General features: G+C 44.4%; 5 protein-coding genes and 1 non-coding gene across 7 annotated transcripts; 1 reads left to right on the top strand and 5 right to left on the bottom strand.

The window, feature by feature from the left end:
• Positions 1-26: 26 nt before the first annotated feature.
• Positions 27-2105, bottom strand: LOC131271389 (26S proteasome non-ATPase regulatory subunit 13). Its single transcript, XM_058272802.1, has 5 exons — positions 1900-2105; positions 1666-1779; positions 1309-1593; positions 747-900; positions 27-687 (listed from the first exon to the last, which is right to left on the bottom strand). The coding sequence occupies exons 1-5, from the start codon at positions 2001-2003 to the stop codon at positions 202-204; spliced, it is 1143 nt and encodes a 380-aa protein (XP_058128785.1). The 5' UTR covers positions 2004-2105; the 3' UTR covers positions 27-201.
• A 605-nt stretch (positions 2106-2710) lies between these two features.
• LOC131272809 (lipase 3-like) lies at positions 2711-9937 on the bottom strand. The gene is made up of 4 exons (XM_058274670.1): positions 9530-9937; positions 4663-5050; positions 4389-4588; positions 2711-3376 (listed from the first exon to the last, which is right to left on the bottom strand). The coding sequence occupies exons 1-4, from the start codon at positions 9935-9937 to the stop codon at positions 2831-2833; spliced, it is 1542 nt and encodes a 513-aa protein (XP_058130653.1). The 3' UTR covers positions 2711-2830.
• Positions 9938-11898: 1961 nt separating this feature from the next.
• Positions 11899-12063, bottom strand: LOC131261585 (U1 spliceosomal RNA). The gene has a single exon (XR_009178202.1). It is a non-coding gene; the product is annotated as a U1 spliceosomal RNA (small nuclear RNA).
• Positions 12064-12465: 402 nt separating this feature from the next.
• On the bottom strand, positions 12466-14007 carry LOC131272521 (histone deacetylase complex subunit SAP30 homolog). The gene is made up of 3 exons (XM_058274277.1): positions 13531-14007; positions 13193-13408; positions 12466-13115 (listed from the first exon to the last, which is right to left on the bottom strand). The coding sequence occupies exons 1-3, from the start codon at positions 13708-13710 to the stop codon at positions 12990-12992; spliced, it is 522 nt and encodes a 173-aa protein (XP_058130260.1). The 5' UTR covers positions 13711-14007; the 3' UTR covers positions 12466-12989.
• On the top strand, positions 13442-15488 carry LOC131272518 (integrator complex subunit 15). 2 transcript variants are annotated; one of them, XM_058274275.1, is made up of 3 exons: positions 13442-13526; positions 14212-14341; positions 14409-15488. In XM_058274275.1, the coding sequence occupies exons 2-3, from the start codon at positions 14266-14268 to the stop codon at positions 15446-15448; spliced, it is 1116 nt and encodes a 371-aa protein (XP_058130258.1). In that variant the 5' UTR covers positions 13442-13526; positions 14212-14265; the 3' UTR covers positions 15449-15488. The 2 variants fall into 2 exon arrangements, with proteins under 2 accessions (XP_058130258.1, XP_058130257.1); XM_058274274.1 differs by lacking the exon at positions 13442-13526 and having other exon boundaries at positions 14041-14341.
• Positions 15447-16347, bottom strand: LOC131272520 (ribosomal RNA-processing protein 7 homolog A). The gene is made up of 2 exons (XM_058274276.1): positions 16299-16347; positions 15447-16238 (listed from the first exon to the last, which is right to left on the bottom strand). The coding sequence occupies exons 1-2, from the start codon at positions 16321-16323 to the stop codon at positions 15496-15498; spliced, it is 768 nt and encodes a 255-aa protein (XP_058130259.1). The 5' UTR covers positions 16324-16347; the 3' UTR covers positions 15447-15495.
• Between the last annotated feature and the right edge of the window lie 218 nt (positions 16348-16565).

Genomic DNA, 16565 nt, shown 5'->3' on the forward strand with positions numbered 1-16565 from the left:
ATAAGGATAAATGCCACAGTTGACAATATTGTTTTACGTTTTAATGAAATATAGTCTTATTGATTTATTTAAGTATAAACTTTATGAACCAAATTGAAAAAGCTATCTCCACGCACGCTGTTCATTCTTTCGCTCTCTGTGTTACGAGTTTTTTTGTGTTTGTTGTTTTGCTTCGTGCTGAACGATTTTTATTCTACGACCTTAGTTCGTCAGGATTTCACTCGCCCGACTTTCGATCAGCTTCTCCATGGACGTGATGGACGCCATCCAGGTGTCGAGGGTCGAAGCCATACCGGCCACCTGTTTGCGATCGAGCACGCGGGGCTGCACCCAGGTCATGTTTACGACACCGGCCACCTCATCGATTGCGCCCTTTACCAGTCCCTGCGCCAGCGCCTTCATGATCAGTATTTCCACCTCCTTGATGGGCAGTTTCGCTTCGCGGGCAATTTCGTCGAACGTGATGGTGCGCTTGTTGGCCGGTCGCTTGAACGTCATCTCCATCAGACAGAGGAGCGATATCTTCTGCCGCAGTTTCACCTCCTGTGCGGCCAGGTCGGCGATTGCGCTCCACTTCGGTTTCATCTGCTCGAACTTGACGATGTCGCCGGAGTTGAAGGCACGCAGTAGCTCCACCAGCCACTCGTTGTCGGTACCATTGAGCGATTCCAAAATTGGGTGAGCCAGCTGTAGAGAAGAAAGTTTCTTAATGCGTTCTTTTCTGGCTTATGCGAGTTCGATCATACCAGTTCTCCGATATTGTAGATCCCTTCGCCGAGTAGCGCGGCTAGACCGAGACAGAAGGCCTGCTGGGCCCACTGGTCTTTGGGATAGGTATCGATGGAACATCCTAGGAACTGCAAACCACAACGGTAGTAGTCGCTGTGCTGTCCTACCAACCTGAGGGACGATAAAAAGAAGAAGAATAAGTAACAATTACATAAGAATCATAAATTAAATAGAATGAATTAAACCTAACAAGGCAAAAAATAAACCCTACTTTCATCGTGTTTTTGAAGGACATAAGACTCGCTTTCTTTCGCTGTCCAGGAGATTCATGTTTCGAATCCGGGTTACTAATCTTTTTTACAGAATCATCAATCGAGACCGCAGGAACGAACAATATCGTATCCATTCTTATATGCGAGAGATCGGCAATAACGCTGCTGTCAAATGACTATTTTTTTTCTGCCGACCACAACGTTCAGGGTTCGAATCCCGTTTACGATTCAAAACTTTTTTTTTGAAACGAAAACATTATTTGAATCTAAAATAACTGAATTCAAAACAAACCACTTTTCAACTTACCGATAGTAATTGGCCGCTAGCATGTAGTATTTGCCGTGAACCGGTGTGACGTTGCCCGCCTCCTCGAGAATGTCTTTCAGATCTTCAATGATTTTCTTGGTCTCATCGAGCTGGTTCAGATGCTCGAGATGGATCTGTCCCTGCAGCACTTTGCACATCCATACGGCCTGATCGCAGACTTTCACCTTATCCTTCAGCTTCTCCAGAAAAGCTATCGCTTCCTTCTTGTCCGAAATGAACGAAATCACGACGGTCAAAATTTCCACCAAACCATAGGGGTTAATTCTGCAAGATAAAAAAAAACGGATAGTTTATAAACCGTTGTGTGCGGGAAGTTGACCGATGTTCAAAATATACTTTGTTTCAAACGATGCGATGAAGTTGTGATACAAGGCAAGCAATGCTTCCTCATTCTGTAAGGCTGAATGCTTGACGAAGGTGTCCAGTTTTATGGTCAGTTCATTCCACAGCCTGCAGGAAAGGGGACATAAGTAATGCATTGATTATTTTCTGCAACTGTAATTCCATTAACTCCCATAGGTAGATCGTCCGACGCCTTTCTATTCAGATCTCACACAAATGGTTGCTTACTTCTCATTGTACAGTTCCTCGATTTGGGTCCATTCGTCGGCTAGCTCTTTATCGGAGGATTTCTTCTGTTCAGCCAAATAGTTTGTAACGTTTGCGTTGGACATTTTACCAGCAGAAGCACTGCTTCGATGATTAAACAACTGGAAATCGCGTAAATAACAGCGGTCTCGGAAAAATGATTCGCTATTTCGGCAGTTTCACACGTTTTGACAGCACGCAATGATTTGCAACAACTTCGCCGAAGGTTTACACGAGTAGCTTGACTTCTTCATTGGTTGAACCAGCTGGGATGAAAAGGGACCTGCCAAGCGTGTAAAACGATGGACTCTTCGAACTTGTTGTATAAACGCAAATTGGTAGACCCAGTGAAAAGAGCTTGGTAGTTTAGCGTGTTCATATTTTTATAGCACTCATTTTAAAAATGTCGTTAGATCTATAAGCAGCGAAGAACGAAATGATGCAAAGCAATTAGAATACATATTAGTTTGGTAAATTCTCCAAAAAATATAATAAAACATTCGCAACAAGATGTATGTACAAGAATCCAATAAAAGGAGTGGTTGCCGAACTTACAAAATGCATTCCAAGCCGCCTATATACATTTGTAATATTAGATTCAAATTATGGTATGTTTAAAAAAAGATAGTTAGTTCTATGCCAAAGATTTTTCGATCTACCTTGCCCCTTATTAGAATTTCTTTTTCATTGAATGGTCATTCTCAAGAGCTTATGTGATGCTGTTTTCTTTCGTAAGTAGATAACTACTCTTTTTTTGTTCTTCTATACATTAAACATACAATTTATTCAGTGTCTTAATCATACAACTTTTCAATCTGAAAATGCAGTCGTCGGCGGTCACGCTTGTCACCGTAAGGAATTTATGTCTGTCGTCTGTTCAACCGTACCGGTATGGCTGTTTTGTTTTTTTATATTACTTGTATCGCTGCATCAACATCAGAAGCTGCTTGTACACCACCTCCGGTGCGTCGTTGCCCCACAGGAAGTCGACATGGTTGAAGTTGTCGTTCGGTATCTTAAACATCCCGATCGAGGTACGGTGCAGCTGGTTGAACAAATTAGCGACATCCATCGGGCCCGCCAGCCAGTCGTTGTTGGCGTAGAACAGCGCAATCGGGGTCGATATGTTTTCCAGGTTGTAACCGGGCGGTGTGGCACGCCCGTACCGTCGCTGGTTTTCATGCTCCCCGTAGTCGAACAGCTGGAAGTTACCCTCGTTGTGTATTTCCTGCGCATAGTGGACGACGGTCTTCGTGGACGTACCGGCCGGTGTGTGCCCGAAGATGACCGGCATTAGGGTGGCATTGTACTGCTCTTTGTCGAAGCCGCATAGGACGAACACGGTGTTCTCGCAGATGTACTTTTCCGCCTCGGTCAACTCGCACCCGTACTTGGCCAGGTAGCGAATGATCTTGTTCTGCGGCATGAACTCGTTGCCACCGAAGAACTTTAGTATCATCTGGGGAAATACACGCACATACCCACAAAGATGGTAAAGTGAAACTGGTGAAAATTTATATCCTCGTCGTCTTTAGCAGGGATACAATATAGTGTAATAAGTTTAAAATTTACAAAATTGTGAAAATCATTCGTAACTCTTCTTATTCCCAATGGTGGTTAAATAAATCGTTCAATCAGTAGAATGTCGGAAAGAAAACCGTAACCGCGAAGAGGAAAACATTAAAAAAACATATTTACAAAAACAAGTTTGCAAAGGAGCGATTTAGTGCAATACGACCAAAGTTTTGAGACGTTTTTTTAAAGCGTATATTATTATGCATTAAACGATGGTAATAAGTTTTAAAGAAACCAGCTTATTTTCTTACTCACTCTAGAAATATTGAAAAAAATATTAACTGTAGGAAAAGAGTGTAGTATGCAAAAGGAACCAACATTTTTAGCAAATGAAGCTCCATTCAAAACGTTAGCATAATGAGGGCACATTTACAATGCATTACCGAAACCACCGGGTGCGGGAAAGGACGCCCCTATTCACCACCATTTAAACACGCTAGCCGGCCACGTGTGCAGCAGAAAAGGTCGGGAAAATCCCGACGGAGAAGGGTGGAAAACGTGTGTACCGGTCCGGATCGTCCGGCCACCACCACACTCATTCGTAAGACTCACCAGCAGTCGCAACGAGAAACGCTTAAGAAAGTCGTTCGCGAAACCGTCCACCCAATTGGGAACACGAAGGTTATCGAAATAGTTTAGCGGTATCTACTGATACGCCAACGTGTTTATTTGAACCGCGCAGGACAAAGGTGGAGCCGGGAAGAAACGGAACAATATGGGGGGAAAAGAAAAACAGAAAACACACTGTAGAGAAATGGCACTGGGATGCAACGGATGGAGGGGACCAACGGACGAACTGATGGCTGCGGGGCGACAAAACATCCTTGTTGCCTCGGGGCGGTAGAATAACTCTTGGAAGGTAGGGTTTCCAAACAATAAGCGCCATCCTTGCTTACCTCGATGTCGTGCGAGAACGGAGCCAACAATCGTATGGGACTCTTGACGTGACCCATGAAGGCGACCGGGGCCAGCGCAAACACAGCCTCCAGCTTGTCGTTGTACTCCGGCCGGCTCGCCAGCAGCGCGAAGATCATCGTCGTGCCCATCGAATGGCCCACGTAGAGCAGCTTGCGAGTCGTATCATTGCGTTCCAGCTCTGCGAAATAAGGAGAGGAGTTAAATATTAACCTGTACCGTAGCGCTTCACAGGATCTTCCTACGACCACCTACCCCGCATGCCGTACACGTAGTCAATCTCGGCCGGTATGTCGTACATCGCCATCTCGTGCCAGCTAAAGTCCCAGAAGGCCGTTTCGTCGCTGCTGAAGCTGACGTGCTTCCGGGAGTAGGTGTTGCCACGCGCGTTACCCAACCAAACGTCGTAGCCGGCGTCGGCCAGGATGAAGGCGAGCGCCTTTTCCGGCCCACTCAGCAGCCAGTCGGCCGAGCTGGAGAGCAGACCGTGCTGGAGGAATACGGGCTGGCCGGTCCCCTTGCCACCTTGGGCACCGCAGCCCACCCGGCCGCAGGGTAGCCGGTGCACGGTCAGCAGATATCCGTCGGCCGTCTTGAGTGTGTGCGATTCGGCCTGGTATCCGTGGCGGACGGCGATTTCCGGCTGCAACGGGGAAGACAGACAGTCCAGGAATTAGGAGCTTACTCTAGGGTTGAAACATAAATAACCGATCGCTGATAACATTCATGAATCGGTGAACTGACCCAAATTGGGAGAGGAATTAAACGTAAACAGTAATGGACCTGAGACCATCAAACCGAGCAACGTATTTTTGAACTGGTTTCTCAGTGGCTCTTCCGTGCTAGTATTGATGATTTAAATCATTTTGGGAAATCTACAATTCATATTGGGTCCCAATCTACCTTAGAGGTTTGTGTTCTATATGTAAATTGTCAGTATGGTTGTCCTAAGGGAACAGTTCATTAAGTTGAAAAAAACGTTCTTAAAAAATAATAATAAATAACAATTACCGATTAGTTGACCCAAGCAAGCGTTATAGAGGTTGCAAACGTTAAATGTTTCTCTTAAGCCCCAACTAACCAAATATATTAGGATCTTGCTTCATGCAACAGCATTCTTCTGTAAGCTGTTAACTAATTAGCTTATTTTAAAAATATCGTAAAATGTTTACAGAAGGTACAGATTCAGCAAAAAGTCTTAATATACACTATTTGTAGGCCTTACAAATGAAAAGTAATGTGCTTTTTATGATTTACATCCTCGCTCAAACAAGTTCAAAATGATCCTAATGGTGCTGTAAGTGGTTATAAATTTGTCTTACTTCGTTGTACGTTTTTTTGCTTACTTAAACATGCATGAGGAATAAAGAACCGTACACGGGTTCGCAGCAAGTGGCAAGACAGAACACGGAGCCACCATCGGTTAAGAATCCGTCCATAAGCCATAAATCGCCACTGGGTAGAACTAAAATTTTAAAACTTCATAAAACAAGCCTCGACCTTCCTCGCGCGGCAGGCATGCCCACCGTCCTTGACCGGCAGTCAGCCTTCGGCCTGACGCTTCCTTTACCCGGGCATGGTCACTACAATTCCAACGAAAGAGTGCCGCATGCAAACGGCCAATTATAATCACCATACCACTCCCTAGACGACACGAAAGGCCTCGGTTATTTTTTCTTGGACACCTTGGAAGGTCCTTTCCCCTCGCAACGACGATGAGTTTAATGTTTCACAGTTTGCCTCGTATCGGAGAAGGGGTGTATTGGAAGAAGCGTGGTCGAAATGGCCGTGGGGGTTGATTTCCTTTGGACAACTAGATGGACACGGTGCGCATTACTGGATAAATGCTACCTTAGCCCAAGCCCACGTCCAACATCGGTTTCGTCCGGGCGAGCACACCCAAAGGACCTTCATGGCGCATCGGTCGATCGATACGATACAAAACATACGTTGGAAAGTTTAAAAGCTACAACATACAAATGGAAAAGCTAACAATCGACCCCAAACACGACCACCCGAACGGAAGCAAACGGACAGACTTCATAATTGACCGCCCTCCCTGACTTACAGTGCAAGAGATGAAGCGCATGAAGAAGAACGGGTTATTTATCGGTCCAATTTCCTGACCATTATTGGCCTCGCAAGCCTCCCCCCCCTCCAACACCCCACCCAGTTGGTGGTGATCCTCCGACCAAAAGGACTATTGTGTCACTGGAGCACGTAAACAGCAACTGCGGCAGACGACGGCTGACATGGACTAGTTCGATAAGCTGCACGAAATGGTACCGCTCTCTTGGGTTCTTCGATTCTGCTCCGTAATTGCATGGAAGTGGAACTGGACTGCAAAATGTAGGTTTGAAAATTTTAACAGAAGCGAATAGTCCATTTCACTTTACAAAGCGTTCAGTGAAAGATAAGATCTGTCGATGTTATGTTGTTTTGATTGTTTGAACATGGGTAGATTATGGTTGGTTGCAAAAAACTTACCAAACTTACAAAATATATTGGACAATTTTCCAACACATATTTTAAAATTTACTTTTAAGCAAACAAAACTAAACTTCAATCCTTCACTTCAACTTTTGCAAGAAAACTTAGAGAAAATCAAACGCAAAATGATTTGTTGTAAAAATTCGTGTATCATATAAAGCTACAAGAGAAATGATGAAAGGAGAGATGAAAAATTAAATTTATAGAAAGTTAAAAACAAAGTTTACACTAAAATCTATGAACTTATCAATCCTGTTGATGTTCATTTGTCATTATCTTTTTTTCCAACATCAACTAAAAAACTGTTTTAACGTTCGCTTATCGATCTTTAAACTTTTTAAATGGTCAGCATATTTTTCGCAAATATTTAAAAAAAAGGAAGCACATTTGCTATCATAACTTTATGAGCCGAAGGAAAAACATATCGAAACTTTTCCAACGTAATGTGTTGTTGACATTATTTTTATCAAACCACCATAACTCGTCGGTTGCGCCCGCCCGGTCCACGGGAATGTTTTCCACGACCTCGCCTTTTATTCAGCGATTTTTCTTTTCGTTTTCTCCCGCAACCCTCCATATCCCGGTCATTTCCGTCTGCCAGCCCTGGGTGTATTTGTTTGGCGTGGCATTTTCCTTTGGTGTTTGCTATCATTCCGAATGCTAACCTTCCCGCTCCACAAGGTTCACCGGGCCTGGGAAATGCAGTTCCCGTTCCACCACACTCCGACCAACTGGGGCGATGGTAACAGAACTAAGGAACGCCGGCATGGCCAAGGGCTTTGGGAGGTTGGAAAATGGGTTAGAACGACGGTTGGGAACGTTTGTTAAGCCGTGTGTGGGTTGTATAGCACGGTTCCGGAACAGAAACAAGGACAAACAAGGGCAAGCAATGGCTCGGTGGCTAAGAAGGCTGCTCGGCGCAGGGGGCTGCGGGGCCCTCCGGCAGGACTATTTCCCTTGTTCTAATGGCGTCCGGCTCTAATGGCGATGTTTCGAGTCACGAGGCCGACGGACAGCGAGTCTGTTTTAATCTTTTATGGTTGCTATTTTTATGAGTCGTTCGGGCAGAGAGGGAAAAGGAGGGGAGCACAGCAGCGTCCACCCAACCACCCACCCAAATCCCGTCTGGTCAGTGGTTGTTGTCCGTCGTGTTGGCTTGGAAATTCGTCGGCATTAGCATCGAAAGACAGCCGCGGTTTTCTCATATTTCGTGTGTATCCTGTTTCCCGTGGATAAGTTATGCTGACTTACGTAATTAGCAAACCGAGGTGCTAGCGATGGTAATAAGGGCCACTAAATTATCGCAACTTATCGTGGTGGTTAATTTGATATGTATCGGCTGCGATTTGTTCGACCGGTGGGATACTCTTTTGTTTTCTTCCTATAGTAAAAGGCAGACACAAATGTCCACTTGGGGATTTAATTTCCCTTTGATCGATCAGTTGTTGGCTCCGCAAGACCCCATTCTAGAGACTCATGTAGAATTTTTTCACTCAGTTGCTAAGTTTTTTTCCCGGATCGGTTTTGCAATTTCTTCCTCATCTCAGTCGCATCGTCCATGCATTCGTCTACGTTGCGCTCGTAATCAATGATTATTGGAGCAATTAAATTAGCCACCACGGTTCGAGAACGCCAGACGCAACGAGCCGTGCCGCCAATCGGTCGGCGGCGCGCACAAGACTTTGGCAAATTGGATTAAGATTTGCGGAAAGCATCCGGATTACCGTTATACGGCCGTTGATTCCCGGCACCCCACCCCGGAGATCATGCAATCTGTGAGCGGCTTTTTTCCCATGTTTTTGTTTTTCCTTGTTTTGTGTCCGCTTTACTGTTGCGCGATCTAATCTAATTTCCCTGGAGCTAAATGAATCATAGCCGCCGTTAATGGAACGAATGGAATAATATACGTGACGATGTATTTTTTTTCTAGTTGTTTGTTATACTTTTTCGCTTGTGTATGTTTTTGTTGATGCAGTAAACAGAACCATTTTACAAGCGAAGTGAATCATGCCACTGACTTGATATTATTGAAAAAAAAATGTTGTGATTACTATGGCATATTTTAATATTTAAAAGTTAAATATAGAGCTATGATTTGTTTCAAAACCCAGTTTAAAAAATTATCCAATATTTTTGAGCACTTTAAAACACCGATAGTGGTTAAACAAATGTAGTCTAAAACGAGTTGATAGCGAAAAAGTTCCCACTTTCATATTTTGTGAATTTATTCCAAAATTATTTAAAATATCTTTATTTACTTGTTCCAAACAATTGAAGGCAGTATCGGCTTGTTTTGCTTTATAAAACTTGTGTTATGATTTTATTTATGATTTGATTTTTTTGATTGTGTTATGAATGAAATGTTGCCAATGTAAACTTAATTTTTTCTTAATTATAGAGACAAGTGGAACATTTTGGTTACTAAGCTAATTTTATACGAAATTTAGTTATTTGTATGCAAATTAAATTACGCCAACTAGTTATGAATGCACCTATTTAATCGACAACGAATTCATTTCTGAATTTGTAGACTTTACTTCAAAGAATTTTAACAATTTGGAGGGGCAATTTCCCAATCGAATAAATTGCGAAACTGTGAGTTGGTAGGTCTGAAATTTATATTGTCACTTACCGTACTAAGATCGGTGTCCGGATTGTACGGAATGGACGGAGATTTCGGTCGCAACCAGACGAACGGGTTCCAGAACGGAAGCGGTGCACGTGTGCCGTGCGTTGTCGATCCCGGTTCGAAGCCGGTCGTCGTTGACGGTGTCGTCGGTAGGAGCTCGTCGCCCAGCTCCATCCCGGCACCCACGGCGGACGCGGTAGATGGCGGAACCGTCCCGCGACCCTGCCGCTGGTCGTACGCCTCCTCGAGGAAGTTTTGTGCAGTCGCCGCCGTTGTCATCAGCTGGGAGATTAAGTTATCGAACAGGCCATCGGCGGCCGTTTGTCTGGTGATCGCTAGCAGAGCAATTAGCGTGACGATCGTGCGACTTTTCACACCCCCGTGGGAGCGTACCGTTTTCCCAAGGCTCATGGCGTTGTGGGAGGAGTGCTATTACACTTTCCAGCTGTTTAGTTGGATGATCGGACGGAACTGACGGAACCGATCGAGCCCCCGAAGTGAGAGCAACAAAGTTTCACTGGTGCAGACGGATGTTCCAGCCTCCGGGTGGAGGCACTGTGCAGCACTATCACTGCCCGTGGAGTCTTTGGCTTCGGCGGTGAGTCAGTCCGTCGCCTCGCAGGCGTTTTTGTTGCCACACGGAGAAAAAGTGTGTCACTGAATCGTGGGATGATTCGTTTATTTATGTTTTTCCTTGTTCTCTTTTCCGTTCAAACGGCCTTTTTGCACACCATAAGCCACGCTACGGACCAAGACCGGAGGACACGTCGCACACGTTCTCACTGCGATGATACACCACCGACAACGTACCGTTGTCCGATCGAAGTGCGTTTTAAATATATTTAATCCACTTACGGTTACATATTACCACGGTCTTATCGATTTGCGGTTCAAAGTTCTGATCGCGATCGTTCTCTTCCAGCCACTACGATTAAACCAACCGGCCACCGTTTATTATGTAGTAGGAATCGCTCTGATTAATACGGGGACTTTGGCCAGAGCCACAACTGATACCGTTCGGAGGTTGACGCACAATCCGCGCGTGTCCGTGTTAATCGGAAACGGAGCACGGTGGAATCAGCGGCATCGGACAGTAAAAACCTTCCCTGTCCGACTGCAAGCAGCGTACTGTGCGCGTGTTATACCGTATGGGAACTTTCTTTTTGTCTGCCTAGCCCGTTTGTGCTCGTCTCGGATTCGTGCAATAAACGGCACCAGTTCGACTTTCCGGAACACTTTTAAATGCACCAGCAGATCATCTGCTGCTGAATGCGCTGCGGGATGCACTTGCACACACACATGCACACTATCGGCACGTTTTGGTAAACAAGCTGCGGCTGGTTTCGCGCGTAAGCTCTAGGACAAATGCGGGAAGCGCAAATACGTACACCGAACCGACGCAAAACAGTGGCGGGCAATAACTGACTCGGCGTTCCTTGAAACAAGCTTTTCAACTCTTCGAAAATCTCCAAATGTCATTTTCATACAATCCCAGGCCGGCAGAGTTCGAAAGGTCCCGATGCGCAATCTCTCTCTTCGAAAGAGAGATTTTGCGATGTTGCGAGAGCATTTTCAATTCACTTTTCTCTCTCAAATTGTGCGCATAGTGGTGGGTAGTTTCCTCGGAACTGAAATGAAACAGCTCCCCCTGGGAGCGTATAGCGATAGCGATGCAGATGGTCCTGGGGACCATTCAAAAGCTCGATTTAGCCTTTGGATCAATTCAACCATTGATTGTACAATTGTTAAAGTAACAAATAATATGAAAAATCGGTAAATTTGGTAGGCACGCATGATATGATGGATTGGGACTCGGATTCGAAGATCCGGATCTCAGAATGGATTTGAATCGAAAGATTCGAATCCCTGTAGGGATTCAGTTTTCCCATCACTACTCGGCGTTCAAGGCGAAGTTCGTTTATTACCGACGTTTCTTCGGTGAAGTTCGGTATGTTTGACAACCGTGCACAGGCTGCTATGTTGCCAGGTAGTGCAATGGGGAACGATTTGACATTTCTCACCACCATTAGATGTTTGACGTCTAGAGCAACCCTAGCAAAACCGACGCCAATTTAACATTTGGAATGAATTTTACATAGGATTGGAAACATATCGATGAATTGAAATCGTAAAATAAAATGGATCGAACTAGCCGTAATGTGAAGACCCATGGGTTAAGAAAGAGGTATGCCAACAAACTTTTAAAATGAATGAAGTTGTTGCTTGCATCTCTAGAAGAATGGAAAATGCAATCGTCTGCAGCATCACATCCTGAAGTCTAAGAAACGCATCATTTTTGTTAAATTCACTACTTTAATTAGTTTTCCCATCATATATGTACTTGTTACAACAGGGTTGTGTTTAAGATTAGATCGGGATGTGCGCGGACGCACTTCCCGGCTACCAAAAATTGCGCATACGAGTTATCCACATGAGGGATAATCGCAGGGGTCAACCCGTCCCAGAGTGCAATGGACAGGCCTCGCCCTGGGGGAACCGCCTTGCTGATCACGGTAACCCCTATGCCAGGTAAGTATGCTGTTTGCCGGTCGAACGGACCCTCCCTACCAAACGTCTACATGTTGCTCTAGCGACGTCTAATGTGGTAAGGGTAGAATGATGCGCTTGCTTGGCAAACCTTGGTCCTGTAGAGTTCTATCTCTTTTCCACACAACAAATTTTCTTAAAAACTACCAAAGATAAAAATCTGTTGTTAGACAAAGTTGTGTGTCTTGAAAAGGCTTTTCGAGTTGTAAAATTGGCCTAGGCTATAACAAGTTATAAACAAATTAGCTATTTCAGTCATTATTTCAAATTGTGCCGGCTGTGGTGTATCTATAACGCAAAGAGAATGAGATTTATAATAATGAGATGAAAAGTATAGACGATTTCTTTTTTAAGATACGGTTTATTGAGTCAACAAGAATTTCTCTTAACTAAACACTTTTGAAACACTATTTTAATGAACATAAAAAAATATTTTCATGTATCCAAAATATTGCACAGCAACAATATTTAGTCGAACATATATGTGGAAAAATATTACTTTTTACTTCTTGAACTGGTAAATGTTATCGAATCTTACGCCGGAAAGATGGAAGTTGAATACTTTAATAAACTTTAATCATTATCCTCCTTCTTGCATTTAAGATGCCCATTTGCAAAATAAAATCCTTAATCCGGGTGTTGTCGCGAGCAACACTTGATTCATTTCGTGCTAACAATCAAAATGTGGATAGAACGTAAAAGAACTTTAAATGAAAGCAAAGTGAAGAACATATCAAAATAAAACTATCAAAACAACAAGATGATTGGTACACGGTCGGGGCAGTTCCGTCGGTCGGACCAGATTCGCTCATTTTGTACACGGTATGGCTTAATGGGTTAATTACGATCGATTTCGCAAAATGCCAACATCCACGGGGCGACGGGACAGGGACTGCAAACTCTAGACACACCTTCTCTACGCCTCCGCGTTCGCGTTGTTCTTTTGGTCCAGCTTGTTGGAGTTAGATTTTACCATATAAATAAAGTATGTGAGAATTTCCTTCTCCTTTATCGGGATCGTCTTGAAATGCTTCATAATTGTCTGCGGAAGGGAAATGAGAAGCGGGCAATGTTTGTTAGAAATTGCATTAGACGCACACATCGACGCACAATACGTACCTCTGATAGCTGTGCTTTGTTGATGCCTGGCCGTGTCGACACTTTGTAGAAACGTTTGTACCTCCGCAGTGTGTTCACTTGCAGCTGGTACAGGTCCACTTCCGGAAGATCGGTGTCCGTCTCGTTGCTATCGTCCTCCGAATCACGCCGGCGTCGTTTCGTACGAGCGCATTGTATACGTGCTTTGTGAAAGTCGCAGATGTATATGTGACGTGCCTGTATAAGGAATAATAGAAAAATAAAAGAAGTGCTTGCATGAAACAACTTGTTTTGGAGGACAGAAACAAGCACAACAAGGTGAATCGGTGGGCCGTATTGTGGCCGAAACGAAAACGTACGTGGCTATCGATGCTTAATTTTAACCTTCGCTGGGTGACCGTCTTCTGGATGCGCTTGCTGTAGGACGCGTTGCCCGCCTGTTTCCGGCATCGCTCGCCATCGTCCAGCAGGCAACATATCTGGTCCACTGGCCCCCGGGAGTCTTCCTCTCCCGTACTGAATCCGTTATTATTCATCATCGAAACACGGTTAATCTAAGCAGAGTTCTGCGTAAACTAGTCCCTACCGCAGGCCACGGCGGCGTTACCTTACGATTTACGTATTCACACGCAATGTTATGCACTGTTTTTGGGCATAGCAGATGCTGATGCTTCACAACACAACAATCACTCGAATATCGTAGCGAGTAAAAGCCCGATGAATAGTATAGCACCACAGCACAGTCACGTAATGCACAGACTACCAGAACCGCGTATCTATTGGCGTTGTTATTGGAAAGTTTCGCACAACCGGAGTTGATGTTGTCGGCAGACGATTATTACATTTCAGCTTTTAACGCTAAGAAAGAGATAGCAGAAAAATGCTTAGTTTCGTGTCTGTCAAAAAAAAAAAAAAGAAACATGGCGAAAAGCCACAGTTGATGTGACTGCTAGCGTCAAGCTGACGGGATTGTTTATGTTTAGCTTGCCGCTAGGAAATTGATTCCACGTAAAATTTAATGATAAACATTTATTGAAAAGATCAGGACAAAGGCGAAATAGTTGTTGAACCGACCCGGAAAAGAATTGCTCAAAATGTCTAGCCAGGAACGTGGATTGTTGCGGAAAATGGAGTTCCCGGACATGGCCCGTGATGCTTTACCCATTATTGGTGAGAAACCAAACATAACTAACATATCTTTGTAGGCAAACATTAATAAAACAAATGAAACTTACAGAAAATCTCATCAATCGAAACAAACATGATCAGGCGATGGACTTGATAGGCGAGTTTGTGTTCCGGGAGCGTCGGGATGAACAACGGGGCAGCGGTCAGTTTGGAAAAGTGAACACAAACCTGCCCCGGCTGTCCTCGATCGAAGAGTTTCAGCTGGTGCTGGTACTGTGCGAGTTCTTTTCCCGTCCCGGACCAGATGCCACCCGAAATGCCGTGTTTCTTTCACTTTTCGGTGGCTCCGTCATTCGTACGAGTGTGCTAAACAAGTTGATCAGCACGGCGGTTTCGGGTTCGATCGCACCGTTATTGTGTGCCGCCGGTACATGGATGCAACAGTTGGGTTGTACTTCCCCAGCAAGTCTCGAATTGGCGCAGTGTATCGTGCGTGATTTTGTCATATTCTCGAAGAAGTCTTCCGAGCAGCTCAAATCGCTGCCCTTAGTGGCTCCCCGGTTTGCTGCCAATTTGATGACCGCTGTAACGGACCTTTATTTGAACGGCTCCGCGAAAACGCTGGATTCGCCCCCTGATCTTCTGTTGGATGTGATCACCGAATGGGTGTCGGAAAATCCGTCACTGTGCCTCGCTTCCCAGCAGCAGTTAGCGTTGCCGAGTGGGGCTATCGCAATGCCGGTAACAACACCCCTAGCCGGGCTTATCAGGTGGTGTGTTCTGTCTCTGCTCGTAACGGACAAACAGGAATTGTACAGCAAATTGCATCTGGCGGTGCTTCAAAGCTTGCTCGATGCGACACCTCCGGTAACAACACCCCCAACGCTACAACCGATCAACGCTCAACATTTAATGCTGATAGTGAACAGCCTTCAGACCGAAATGGATAACCACTTGAAATCAGGAAAAAGCCTCGACGAAGAAAATTTGCAGAGTTGCTTGGAACGATTTGCTCAAGCTGTCCAGGTCGGGCTTACATCACGTTGCATCTTCGGCAACATCACTCAACTGATTTTCCGTTTGGAGTCGCTGCCCGGGAAGAATAAACTGCTTCAAATTGTTATCAACGCTAACAAATCTAGTTTATAAGGCGATATCTGAGTAATATAGATTTTATTGTACATCCATCGACACTACTAGTACGGTTTGAAGCGTTTTGTCTTTTTGATTTGCTCCATTTTCTGTAGGTCGCGGTCGTACTTTTTTCGCAAGCTTATGATATCGTTTTTCTTAGCCTCTCGTATTTGAAAGGTGTAAAAGTTTTTCAACTCCTTCGTAGAGCTATCATTATTCAGTTTTTTCTCTAGCTTTTTCACAACCGACTCCTTTTGGGAAAAGGCGTTGGAATTTTTCGTTGATATCGTCACCCATCCATCCTCGCTTTCGTTCTTGGCGCTTTCCTCGATCTTTTTCTGCTCCATCGTTTCGTCGTACGACTGCATGTACTCATCAATTTCCTTCTGCAAGGCAACCGGATCGGGCACCCGCTTTTTGTAGGTCTGGATCCATTTGGGTACACCGGTCAGCAGTTTACCATCGGCGTTTAGGGCGTTAATTTTTTTCGATTTCAGAAGTTTCTTGAGAGATGCTGATTCCTCGAACACAATGTATGCTACTTTGAACTTAAACAGATTCGAGGCCATCTCGTCGATTGAGGCCGACTCTTTGCTTGATGGTCTTTCCTGCAGAGCCACCCGTTCCACATTGCCGGCGGCTGAAAACGCCAGTTGAAGCGATTTTTTCGTCGCGTACGGTGGAACATTCAGTACGTACAGTGTTCTTCCGATTGGTTTTTGCTTGCATGTCACTTTCGAGGCATTTTCCTTCACAAGCAATTGGTGTCCGCTTTCGTCGCTTTCAACAAATTTCAGGGGAATAACTGTAATACAAGTAAAACGTTTAGTTTCCACAAAATCAAGCTAATTAATGGTGTTCTTACCGGTAAAATCCTCGTTTGTGGACATTGCGGAAACACAGATTCGTGTGTTTTTTAAAAACAAAAAACAACAATCGAACACGTTTGTTTGACATTTGTCAGAAAATGACATTAGTCGTGACAACTAATGTCGAGTCAACTGTGGTCAATATTGTCGACATCGGGCTTCGAGAAGATTTAAATTGGCGGTTTATAAACGTTAAAAATAGAAAAATTAAAACTTTAGGATAATTGGAAACTCATATTGAAACTTTAAATATTTCATAAACA

The sequence above is a fragment of the Anopheles coustani genome, chromosome 3, assembly GCF_943734705.1.
Source record: "Anopheles coustani chromosome 3, idAnoCousDA_361_x.2, whole genome shotgun sequence".
In the NCBI taxonomy this organism is placed as follows: Eukaryota; Metazoa; Arthropoda; class Insecta; order Diptera; family Culicidae; genus Anopheles; species Anopheles coustani.